General features: G+C 40.6%; 1 protein-coding gene across 1 annotated transcript in view; it reads right to left on the reverse strand.

Annotated features, from left to right (window-relative positions):
* Positions 1-332: 332 nt before the first annotated feature.
* Positions 333-13257, reverse strand: part of tmtopsa (teleost multiple tissue opsin a) — a gene marked incomplete at both ends in the record, with an annotated part of 76852 nt that continues 63927 nt past the window's right edge. The window contains one exon of the mRNA XM_083991224.1: positions 333-614. Coding sequence (XP_083847350.1) covers positions 333-614 — 282 coding nt within the window. The remainder of the gene's footprint in view (positions 615-13257) is intronic.

A 13257-nucleotide genomic window follows, 5' to 3' on the forward strand; every position in this document is an offset into this window, starting at 1 on the left:
TCATGACAAGAACATCCTTCAAATGCTCACTCTCAGCAAGACAGATGTATTCTTTCTTTCTTTGCAGAGAAACACTTCTGCAGGTTGACTGCTTCAGATTTCGGCTCATATTGTCCAGAGGCAGTCTTAACATTTCCCTTTTTTTTTTTTTTACCAGTTCATCATTTTTACTTGCCAATACAGAGCTGATGTTAACAGCCATGTTAAATCCATCTGTACTGGCAGTCCGCCTGGACTGCCACTCTTTAGGCTTCACTATCATCACCTCTTTTATTATAGATGACTCCCTGCTGAGGGAATGTTGGCTGGAACCATGAAAAAGCCCCAAGTCATCAGCCATCACAGTGGGCCACCAGCGATGCTACCACAGGTTTGACTTCTGAAGAAGGGGCTTTGGTGATGTCAGCAGTTGGTTCACAGGAGGGACCCAACTGGGGCAGTGTGGTTGCCGGTTGATCCAGGGATGCTACCATAAATAAGAAGTCATTGGTACGTCGGGGACTAATAGCTGCTGTGCCTCTCACGGCCTTGGTGACGACCTTGGAGGAGCTCTTCATGCTGGAGCCTCGTTGAGGAGTCTGACAACGCAGCAGGGCTTGGAAACATCTGTAAAACTGGGGCAAGCATACAACACAGGCACATGATCAGAAATGCACTGTACTAGAGGAGGCAGTGAAGGACCAAACTGTGAAGACACAAGGAGCATTGCTGTAATATTTTTTGCTACTTTGGTTACAGTTAAATGCTACTCCAGACATTTGTTGCTTCTATAGGAAATCAATCACTGATGCTATTGTGTCACCTGAATTTCCATGTGGAACAATATGCTGAGGGACACTAATTATTTGTAAAGTTATAGATTTGATTAATACAAGCTGATGGTGAGAGAAAGAGAGTGGGAACAGAAAATTGATTTTTTTTGTCTCTTTTTTCTCTTAGGTAAACTAGTTAATCAAAGGGTAACTTGCATTAAAGAGCTCTTAAAGGATTGTGATGTTTGAGTTTAAACATTAAATATAAACTGGCTGGTTAAATTGAGGGAGATTTGGTCACTTGATATGTTGCTCATGATGTGGTTATTTTCATTCTCATGTGATAAGATTTCTATTTGCATTGCAACAATGAATTATCAGGTGTGTCAGTGAAAACATGAAGTGAAGCTTCAAAAAGTAGCTCCACCTCTATCAAACATTGCACAAGTTCTACGAGCTAATCAGATGAACCACAGAGAGAGAAAAGTGTTCAGGAAGAGCAAAGGTCATCACACACCGCTGTGAATCCAGACCTCTGTGGAGGGAATCACGTTTTTTTTAAAAGTATATTTTGGGGGCTTTTTATTGCTTTTAATTGACAGCACAGTGGAAAGAGAGACAGGAAACGGGGAGGCAGAGAGGGGGAATGACATGCAGGGAAGGGCTGCCCAATGCGGGATTCGAACCGGGCAGTGAGGACTATAGCCTCAACATGGGGCGGCAGCTCTACAAGTGAGCTAAACGCTGCCCCCAATCAAGGTTTTTTTCTCTTTAATTCAGCAGTGGAAGTCTTGCTGAGAGCAGAGCTCTGGTTTTTCAGGTTCCCACTCACACTGTTTTACACATGGAAGCTTGTCAGCACCTGGCTCCATGGAGCAGTCGGTGGGTTAAGGACCTTTAGGTAGTTGGTAAGAGGGGAGGTGTTGATTTTTCAACCATCTTTGTGGTGCAGCAACTTTCCAGTTTTTAGCCAGGTTCTTTAACGTTTGTGCCACCATGACCCCATCTTCAAGCTTTATCCTCAATACTGTGCCAATCCTGTCATTTGTGGACAAGTTTCAGTTTTGAGGGCTGGACTGTAGTGGAATGTACAAAGAGAAAGAGGAATGTTTTTTTTGCCACCTGAGCTTACACAGGCCTGTCAAAACTCATCTATACATTGACTTTTCTAAAAAAAAAAAGTCTAGGTTCACAGGGACAAAAATTCAACTGTGCTGCACTGTGCCTCTTAACCCTGCTATGCTACTGTATATCTGCACAAAATAGAGAGAAGAGCCTTATGCATCTTTCACGTGCTAGTGATGTGTCTAACCTCACTGCTCCCTGTTCTGTTGTTCACACTGATGAACCCCAGAGAAGCCTTGCTCTGACAATCTGAATATTGGAAGTGAGGCACCCTTCAGCATCAGTGAAATATGTGCTCTCATCCTGTCTCTGCATAGTAACTGCACAGTGGATGGTGAAGTGGTGGCAGCTATCAGTGTCTTGTTGGTTCTTCGTGTTGCTATGGAGCGTCTGTGGCGAGAGAGCAGAAATTCATTAACAGCAAACTGATGATCCAAAACTTTGGTGTCTGGCTTGTGATTGTGGAGTTGTGATCTGTAGCACTGTGCTCAGTCCACCTTATAAAAAGCTTTTTAAACCTTTAGATTTAAACCTATTGACCTCACTGCTTTCTTACTACCAGCGTCTCACTGGGTCTTTCAAATTCCTGTACCCTGTTTGTGTCAGCAATTTTTTCCTCTTTGTTGAGCTTCTGTGAGAAAATGTGGTCAGCCATAACCATCAAAAGACTGTCAGCACTTTGCCCTGCAATGTTCCAAGTGTTATCAATGCCCTCCTGTTAGAGTCTATTGGCTGAATTATAACCTATTATCGGTAATGCCCTGGTGCCTAATGTGATTGCAGCTGGAAGCAAACTATTGTGTCGAGTGTGTTGTACAAAGGCAAGTGCTGAAGCCCACTGTGCCTGTTACAACTGCACATCCTAGATTTGCACTTCAGTGGTCACATCTGTTGCAAACCTTTGGTGCCGTCATAGGAGAGAGATGCCCTTTTTCTCCAGGCATATGAAGAAAGGTTGGGATTGTAGGTGGACATGCAGCACAACTTACTTTAAAAGTGGTAATTTGGAAGTTTTCTCTGTGGCCAAAAATGTTTAGTCACGAAGGAGGTGGTTATTGTCACTCGACAAGACCTTCAGCCATTTTTGCATTTACAAGACAAGAGGTTACCGCTCAGGGAGAGCTAGCTCATGATGCGAAGCCAAGGCTAGCTGGTTAGCATGCTAACCTCAGTGGGAGACAAGATGTAACAGAGACAATAACATGGGCATTGCTTTCCACTGCTTAAAACAACTCAACAACAACATCTGAGTTAAAGGGGTAAAGTTAGATGCTGAACTTAATTTCCTATGGTACGTTGACCTTTGTTAATGCTACCGCTTAGCAGTAACAAAAAAGCAGGGGACTTGAGCTTTCTCTCATCGCAGACTTGCCAATATAAACTTAAAAAACTTAAATGATTTCCACCTTAGCAAGTGTTTTATTCACCTAACCACAGCTCTCTGCCAAAGTCACAATCCTTACCTAACCAGGTAAGGATTGTGACTTTGGCTGAGTAAGAATTTAAAAAACAGTCAGTACTCTATATACATGTCTGGCTGAAGTCTTGGCTGTAGAGTTGAGAGTAACTTACAATAAGTGTGGCCTTGTTTGCACTGGTTAATAGTTTATGTGATGATCAAAGGTCTGGCTACATACAGTACCCAACAAGCTTGCTCCCTTGTGTCTGGAGGAAATGATTTGTGAGCTGGAGCATCACTGTAGCACAATGCTTCGTTTATTATGGTGTGTTGTTGTGACATATTTTTAACTCTTATCAAAATATCAATGCTAATGAGATTTTCTATATTGCAGTATTGCGATAACAATTCGATTAATTGTTCAGCCCTAGGCCAGATGGCTGGAGATATTACCATAAACACATTTGCTCAAACTGATAACATTGTCTCAGCGAGTCCACATAAACTATTAGGCTACAGGTCCACACCTCCATACTGTGGTTTTACTGGGAAAAAAAATGTGCAAAGAAAAGGGCAGGCTCCAAGCTACAGAGGAAAGGCACTAAAGTCTACACACCATCTGTCAGGGTATAATAAATAGTGAATGGACACCTGGATACATTTTTCAATGCGAGTGTTCACCAGATCTGGAAGTCTCAGGATTATGATTTCATGCAGATCTTCCCGTATTACACCAACCTCTGCACCTACAGAGAGCCACAGCTGCTGATGGACAGATAGGGGGATTCTGAATAATTGAGGACCCCAGCAGCAGGTTGAAAGCATAACAATGCATTCAGGGTATTTGGCTATGCTTTAAATTCTAGGCATTTCCAGCCACATCCAAGGCATACCCACAACACAAAGGCAAACACTAGACCACAATTTGGACCATTTTCAGTCCTCTTCCCGTGCTCCTGTTAGCGTGGTCTGATGCCACTCTTGAGTAAACGTAGTATACTTAGTATACTTAGAATGTTATGTATACTTATAGTCTACTACATTTTATCATGAGGTGCAGAACATGATGAATCTTTCACAGTGTCTAGTCAGAGTAAATGAAATACACATACTGAAAGCAATTCAACTGTACTGTTAGAAAAGGACAGATAAATGCATAGATAAGACACACAGATTCAGACATTCAAAAAAACAGATTAAATAAAACGTGTACAAGTTAACATGAAGCCCAAAAAAACTGCAGGAGAGAGGTGCAATGCTGTGTGCAATGCTGAGAAACACCACCAATATAATACTAATAATAAATCTCATGTAACAGCTTCAACCAGCTTCCTCTTGTTAAAGCATAACCCAGACCTATATCTTTCTTATTGTCAACAAACCCTATAAAAACCAATAATGAAATTATCCCACCAACAAATGTTCTTTCTGTAGCCTGATATATATCATACTCCTCTGTGCCTCAGAGCTGCACTGCTGTCCAAAAGTTATTGAAATATTAAAAAAGAACCATGAACCATGTTGCTTCATTAAATGAGTGATTGCAATGAACATGGGCACTGTCGTTTATTTTGAGTTGGCATGCTGGTACACGAAACCCACAGTTGAGAACAGTCTCAACACATGCAGCATTTACTGCACTTGAAACTGTAGTAAAGATGCTGTTTGGAGGAATCGTCTCTCATTTTTAAAAACAGAAACATTTCTATGCATTGCAATATGGTTTTAAAGATATATGATAAGAATAAATGGGCTGGGGACTAAGCCATTGACAAGCTGAAGAAGTCGAACAGTATTGACAGCAAAAATATTTCATATTTCCAGCTCTGCTCTTAAACTATGGACCCGAGTACTTTTCAGCTTAATGTCTCAGACATGAATTTTTTAACACATCACACACTCATCTCGTAGAATTTTCATAGCCACTGACTTGACATTGAGCTACTACATCGCTGTCAATCAAACGCTTGTATGAAAAGATGTGGAGATGCCTCTGGACATAACTGAACATTCTCCTTCTGTATCTATGAGCAACATATTGGTCCCCGTTCTCAGTGTGTCTGTAACCTATAGGTCATGTAAGAGTGAAGGCTAGCGTGGAGATGTGAGGGAACGGGACGAGCAGCACCTCCGTTCCCCTCAGCTGTCCTTACAACACGCTGGAGAGAGTGCTGGAAAGATGGAAGAGAGGGAAATGGAGACAACAGGCAAGTGGTAGAGGGTGAAGTTAGTTAAGACAGAAGCATCAGGGCTGAGGTCAAGGGAAAGGTGAAGGCAATGACAGATAAAAGATAAAGCATGACAGGGAGATGGAAGGAGTGAGATGCACTGATAGTATTTTGGAAAGGGGAGGTTGGACATGACTCAGACGGGGTCATCTCATACCAGTCACATCAGGTTTAGTTGATTCCTTCTATGATCTGGACTGATGCTTTACGGGTAGAAGATGACAACCCAGAGGGTCAAAGGTCAGCCATCATCTCAGACAATAAGACCTTCTCTCACTTATGTTATTTTCTAAAGCAGGGGACGCCTGCTTGGATCCAGGAGTTTCTGTTTCTACGTGACTGTGCAGCCAGAGAATTTCATTAGCAGTTCACTCACGTCGGCTTTGCAAGAGGAGACATCAGTTTTGTTTGTTGTGTAAAAGTCCAACATAATCTGAAAAATATGAGGTAAGCAGTTTTTCATATCCAGACTACAGAGCTGGCTGCAAAAATGAACAGGTCCTCTTCCTTTAATTTAATTCTTTGTGACACTAATAATAGAGACTTTGCAGTGTTCTCACTACAGCATGAGAACACTTCAACTGTAGACAGTCAATCACTTCAGTACATTATACTTAATGCAGTTTAAGGGATCTAAATGAAATAAGCCAATGGCAGGAAGCCTTAAGCCTCTTTTAAAGGCATCAGCAGATATCCCACTACTTCATTTAACAAATGTGTGGTTTCATTTGTCCTAGTAAACTCCCCAGTTCTGCAAAGCACCCTGTAAAAAAAACAAACTAAAAAGGTAATACAGTAAATCTGAGAGCGCAAGTCAGAAAAAATAATGACTGTCACACAGACACATGTGAACAGAATGACAATCATCTGATTTCCTCTCAGGATTTCCCAGCACATTTTCAATTCGGCAAAAGGCTGTGCTGTGTTTATATTGTGTGTATCAATCATTTCCTCACAGAGCAATCAGTCGCTGGAACTTTCAAGTTGCACAGGTTTGGATTTCATTTCCGTGAACCACAGATGTAATGTTTCCTCTCAGGTGAGTTGCCTCAGACTTTCTCTTCTTTGGCAACACATCTGTTCAAGTTTGTGTTTGAAGTGGCTGATGATTATGTTTCCTGTCATGTCATGCAAGGTTCCAAAAGAGCCTTGAAAGTTTGTCAATTATTTTTTCTTTTGAATATTTTTTGGCTAGAGTATCACTGCATGCGTGCAAGAGATCACATCATGTGTCACTGTAATACAGCACTATTGAGATGTTTTTGCCCATTCAAGGCCTTCTCTCCTTTAATTGTTGTCTTTAAATCCTGCTAGTTCTCCTTCTAAAAACAATCATTAAATAACTGTCGTCAGCTGCAATACCTGTGAGCTCCAACAGAGAATTAAGTGTTCATTTCATGAAGCCCAGTAGACTGTAACTGTCATATCTGCCTGCCAAGGACTCACTGCACCGTTGAGCTCTCTTTTTTATTACACCAGACAAAGGACAAAGTTTTGGTTCCAAAATGAATGTCTGTGCTTAATTATAGGACCAAAGTGTAGGATTTTCGGAGGATCTGCTGATAGAACTGGAATAAAAATATCAGAATTATTTCCTTATAAGTATATTATTACCTGAAATTAAGACTTGTTGTGTTTTTATTACTATAGAGCTAGGCCTGTAGGGTCCAAGTCTTTTCCACAGAACCAATCATGTTGCACTGCAATCTCTCTACAGTAGCCCGGAATGGACAAAGGGCTCTAGAGAAGTTTTTCAGCTTTTTTTTTTCTTTTTTCTTTTCCTCCAGCTTTGGAAAGGGAGGAGTGAGCGCAAGGTTACTGAGTTTGTGTCCCTGCCAGATGGCTCTCAGTTCTATATAGTGGACTATATCAAAATTTAAATAAAATGAAGTATCCAGTTCTGTCGCTCAGGAGGTTCGAAATTAAGCAATAAGGCTGAAACAATTTGCCTAATATTGCTGCTGTCCGAACTTTATGATGACTCAAAACAGATGATACTGGACTGGAGCTTACAGCCACAACATTTCAGGTCAGCCAGTTGTTTTTTCGCCTGAGTCTATTCATTTAACTCAGTGCTTCACTGGAGTTCACCAAAAACTTCTCTCCTGAGAGTCTCTACAAGTAGGACATGAAAGTAGGGTAGCAGAGACAACAGTGCATACACTGTATTATATGTAATGCCAAAGGGGTAATTAAAATAAGGTGCTATTATAATTATCCAATTAAAAAGATGATCATATAAAGACAATATAAGGCCATACAACTTTGAGGTATGTCAGCCTTAATGGCTCCTAAAATCATCTCGCAAATGCATTTCCTATTTAAGTCAAACTGTGATTTGAAAATTAATATTACAAACTGACCATTTAGTGAAATATATTGATCACACTGGAAAAGATGAGCTGAAGAAAAACTGTGGACTTTGTCTGGGAGTAACTGCATCATTATCTGTAAGTCTGTTGGTTGTTTCTATCAGTTCATTTCATTTTGAAAGTCCTTTCATACTTCTCCAGTTTCACTCTATTATCACAATATCAAAAAAAGAAGTAAAACAAAACAAAATCTGAGATAACTTTTTATAATAACAACTATCCTTCAGAGATAAAATAATACTGTATGTCCTGCCGGTTGAAACGAAGGAATTTGCGTTTTCTTACACTTTTTACATCCACCTGATGTGCACTGCCTGAAGCTGGAGATTTGTCCCAATTAACTGAAATGTCTGTGTTAATGATTTTCATAAGGGCCATTAGTAAATGGATATTTAAAGACAAAACTGCAAAAAGCAAGCCCCATCCCAACTCAGGGAGGTGAAGCAGCGTAACACAATTTATTCCTGCGTCTGTTCCACACACACACACACACACACAATCCTGACAGCAGTGGCTTGAACTATTGCATCAGCTGACAGTTGTATTACAAGAATTAGCAAGCAGTATGGATCAATAACTAACCTTGAGTAAATCTTGGAATAGACTGTGTGTGAAAGAAGTGAGAACGTGAGTAATAAAAGAATAAATACTTAAACCAACCCAGTTATTTGGAGTTAATCACTCAGTAAATCACAGGCCGTGCCAAACTGTCAGTCATGATGAATCAGTTCTCAACAATGAAATGGGAATATGTGGAAATGACACCACCTGTCAGTTTGCGTGCCATAGTTTCACTGCTTGAGTCTGTTCCTCTTGACAGTAAGTAATTACACAGTCATTGGGAATAATGCTCCTGCAGTTTATCAACAGACGAGTTGTTCTTTTGAAGCACTGCTGGGTGTCTTGTGTTGTCTCTGAGCTAACAATTACTTCTGACTGCTGCTTGATGAAATGTGACTCAATGTGGCTGCAGTGTTTGTAATTATGATTAGAACTGATTTACATTTTGGTAAAGATGCTTCATTACGTTTAGAAATTGTGCTTTTATACTTAATCCCTGGAACAGATTTAACAGAATAAAGTATGTTAAAGCAGAAGTAAGCAGAATATTTGTGTTAATATAAGTCTTAAATAGTTATATCTTCTGGCGGCAATCACTTATATAGAGTGTTTGGTCTGAAACACGGGTCTGTCAGTCACTCTGCTCTGCTGTAAGCCGAGGAGAAAACTTTCCTTGTATCCTACAACCTTTATCCAATGAGGAGAGAGAACGGCATAAAGGGGCGGTCCTCTCTGTGTGTGCAGCCAAGGGATGCGCGTGAATGTGGTGACTGTAATAGATGAGTTTTGTTATGTTTGGATAGCACAAGGCTAGCTGTCTTGGCCTCTTTCTGATCTGTGTGTTATCAGCTTCCCTGGCTGTATTCACATACAGGTAGGCCCTGTTCATACTGTCCCTGGTATTAACATCTGTCTCAGACAGTTATAAGTCCGGGTGTAAACACACCCACGACACATTTGAGATCCGGTCACTTAGACCTCGTTTAGAGGTGGTCTGTGCCTCATGTGGTCACACTTCTTTATCAGTGCGAACGCAAAGACGTCCCTGACACATTGAAGGACCGATTACAGCTAATATTTGACTATCTCAACCAGACAACACTTTATTTTATCATAGGAGATGAGCTGATTTAATTCAGTCAACCCCTCCTTCTCCCTCTCTCCCACACAAGCACATTGACCACTGACCTGTCGATTGGTGAAGAACAACAACTCATTACTATTGTATGCATTGTATTATAATTTGCATATAGAGTCAGAAAGTGATATCCAATCACAAGTGGTGTTATGGAGATGCATTTGGAAGCAGGTGCGAAGAGATGAACTTACCACAGATCAGATCACAGGGTAGGGATCATCTCCATGCGCAAAGACAACTACTGTAAGAATATTTCTCGCTAAGTTGAACTATTCCTTCAGTCTTGAGGTCCTCTCCCTTTTATATGCACAAGGCTTTTTTTTTTTTTTTTTTTTACTGCAACTGACTGCAATGGAAGCTCTGACAAACTGTGCTTGCCATGAGTCATCTCAAATGTTTACCTGCTTACTTTTGGACCTTGAAAAGTGTGTTTATGTATGTGCGTGTGTGTGTAAATAAGAAGCAGTGAACTTTACTTTGCAGTTACTTGAGGAATTGCCAGTAGACTCAGAGTTTATGGGGCAACAGTAATGACTCCTCTGTCCCCTGTGTGCCCTTTTCCTATCAGATCTTTCAGCAAAGCTCTCGTGCACCGATGCACACGACAGACACACGGTGCAAACAACATGTTTTTCACGTGAGAAGAAAAGACGGTTAGTGAACTTACCCGTCGTCCGGCCGCTTGGCTGTGACCGCCGCTGATCGTTGGTGGGACAAATGCACACCAGCTGCCTCTTGTATCTGTACAGCATTTTTAGTCTTCAACTCGCCTCAACTCACAGTTTCCATAGTAACGGGCTGGGAGGAATTGAAGACTGAAAATGACATACAGGACATTCGGTGTCCCTCTACCCCCACTTTCGCTCTCTCTCCCGCTTTCATGAGGTCGATGATGTGTGGGCTAAAATGTCCCTGTAAGGTCTGTTAGCCGCTCTGACGGCACAGTGGCCACTAGAGCATGAGGGGAGGGTTAGATGGAATCTTGCACCTCCACATGCTATGGCAACATCTGGAGCAGGGTGTCATCTTGTGTTGATCTCCCATAACTTTTAATAGTATAGTATATGAGCAAAGTTAGGGTTGAAGGCAAAGTATTAAACTTGACTGGTTTTGGAAAACGATAAGAAATCCATTGCAATATATAGTACTGTATGTAATTCTCTGTACAGTTCATGAAATCCCTCTGGCTGAGTCTGAGGGAAATTCCCTAAAGCCCTTACACAGCGTTTTGTGCTTTACTTAATAGACCAGAGTGAGATGATGAAGATTACATTGAGGACAAAAAAGTTTTATCGGTCGGCCCCAGTGGGAGTGAAGGACAATCTTGTTATCTTCTCCTATTTTTTTCCCACCATGATGAACTGTGTTTCAGAAAGGAGCAAAACATCTTAAATCTTAAGTTTCAATGTTTTGTTTTGTACAAAGAGTTTTACTTCAGAGAAGAACTTGGTATAAAGAACAAAGTGGAGTTAACTTTTGGAAAGCTACACATTGAGATAAAAGTAGTAGGCAGCAAAATGTGTCCAATGATAGGTTATTAAGTCTGTGAAAGCAGTGTTGTCATCTGTCAACCAACCCTGCCTATACACAAAAGAAGTTTAATTCAGACTATTTTCACCCAGGCCCATATTTGCCTAGTTTTTCCCATTTTGTTGCTGGATTCTGGTCAAACTTCACTTTCTCCATTTTAGGCTACAGCTTCATGCACAGTGCTTGTCATTCACCAGTGCTGACGTTCTCCTTAACACCAAGACAACCAGGACAAGCTCCAGCAGTCAAACCTATAATCCAATTTCTGATAATTCGCTGCTTAAAACACACGCATGCTGCAGCAGAAGGTGACTGACAAGTACTGTAGACCGTTAAAGTATTCTGAATGCTCTGGAACTGCAAACTGTCAACATAGTAAAACTGTCCATGTCAACTTCTTGTACAGTAGCTCCTGTTATGGCACATCTGTGCTTGTGTCCATGTGCTACATAGCAACTTTATAGCCACCGATCTAATGACATGAATAGGTGTTGAAGTGAATTTTTGTTTGCCAAATGAGTAACATGCATTTTAAACAGTTTAAATCTCAACCAAAGCATACATGTAAATATAAAGGGGTTGATTTGTACTGTAAAAGAGGTAAATTGCCCCCTTTTATACATTGCACTATATTGTTTTATTTTATATACAGTACAGTATGTCTTCTAAAAACTTTTCTAAACTTTTCTAAAAAAAGATGTTTGTACTGGAGCGTCTAGGTCCTTGTGTTTACAACATTTAAATCAAATAGTTGAACATAGCCTAATCTATTTAAAGGACTTTTAGATGCCCAAAGAGGTAATGTGACAAAAGTAATTTAATGTAACAGAAATATTCATAACATTAAATTATTTTACACATGATTTATCTCTAACCACAGCCTGAGGCAGAGTTGCCTGCTTGCTAATCCAGTGATTGTCAACAATGATGATTAAGCATCAAATAAGTAATCTCAGTCGCACTGTTATCATCAATCAGTGTAATGTAATGCATTATTCAGAATATCTCTGACTCAACTGTTAGTTGATCTACAGTGAAGCAGCACCGTCAGTCATATTGTTAGAAAACACCAGGAAATTAAGAGCTTGTTAAAGTACCTTATCATATCATTCCTTCTGGGGCAAAACTGCACCAGCACTCCTGCTGATTAGGCAATGTGTCTCATTAAATAAGATTTAAATTCACCAAAGACCTTTGCTGGAAATAGCCTGATCTAATTTTCAGGAAAGAGAATCTCAAATCCATCTCAAACATTGTTCTGGAGTCAAAGCCCCATCCTGAACCTGGAACTGCTAAATAAAGAGGCTCCAACTGCATGATTCAACAAAAACACACTTGTTTTCATCAGTCTGTGGACTGAATTAAATACCACAAACAGGCAAGAGTTGCATGATAAATGTGACACCACTTTTAAGGTCTGCGGTGATTAATTATTTGGATACAAAGGCTTTGTGTCCCCCAGTCCTTGATCAATAATCTAGTGTGTGAGTGTACAGCTAGAATCAGAAGCGGATCTCCACATGTTAGCCACTAGAGGCACAACATGACGCTGATGTTAGAGTTCACTTCCCAACACTGGCTGTTTGTGTGCTTTCATCCTGTGCCCTGTCTGTCCGTCTGGCCTCCAGCCTGAGAAGTACTGGCAGAGCCTGCGCAGGCGTCACTGCTGGCCCCAAAACTTTGTTTGTCTTTTCTTTGCAGTTTGTGACACAAGTGTTTCAGTATTCCTGAAGTTTACGCGACAACAAAGTTAAAGACCCTGAGAACTTCGTAATTCAGTCTCCATGGGATCCTGTATTAACATATTGTATATATACATATATATATACACATATACATATACATATACATATACATATACATAAACACACACACACACATATATATATATATATATATATATATATAGCTTGAAATAACAGCAATATGAATGGAAAGCATAAGGAACATCCAGATCTGGACGTTTCTTATGCTTTCCATTCATGGTATTAAAAAATCAGCTGACAGAGGGAGAGCAGCCTCGTTTGGTGATAAGAAGAACAGGTTCTTTAGTGTAGGAACATGAGGAGAAAAAACATGCAGGTTTTCTGTAACATTATAACTAAGGCTGCGCCACCCCCCCTCCCCCTCTCATCTCCCTCCCCAGGCTGAA

The sequence above is a fragment of the Trachurus trachurus genome, assembly GCF_905171665.1.
Source record: "Trachurus trachurus genome assembly, chromosome: 17".
Taxonomy (NCBI): Eukaryota; Metazoa; Chordata; class Actinopteri; order Carangiformes; family Carangidae; genus Trachurus; species Trachurus trachurus.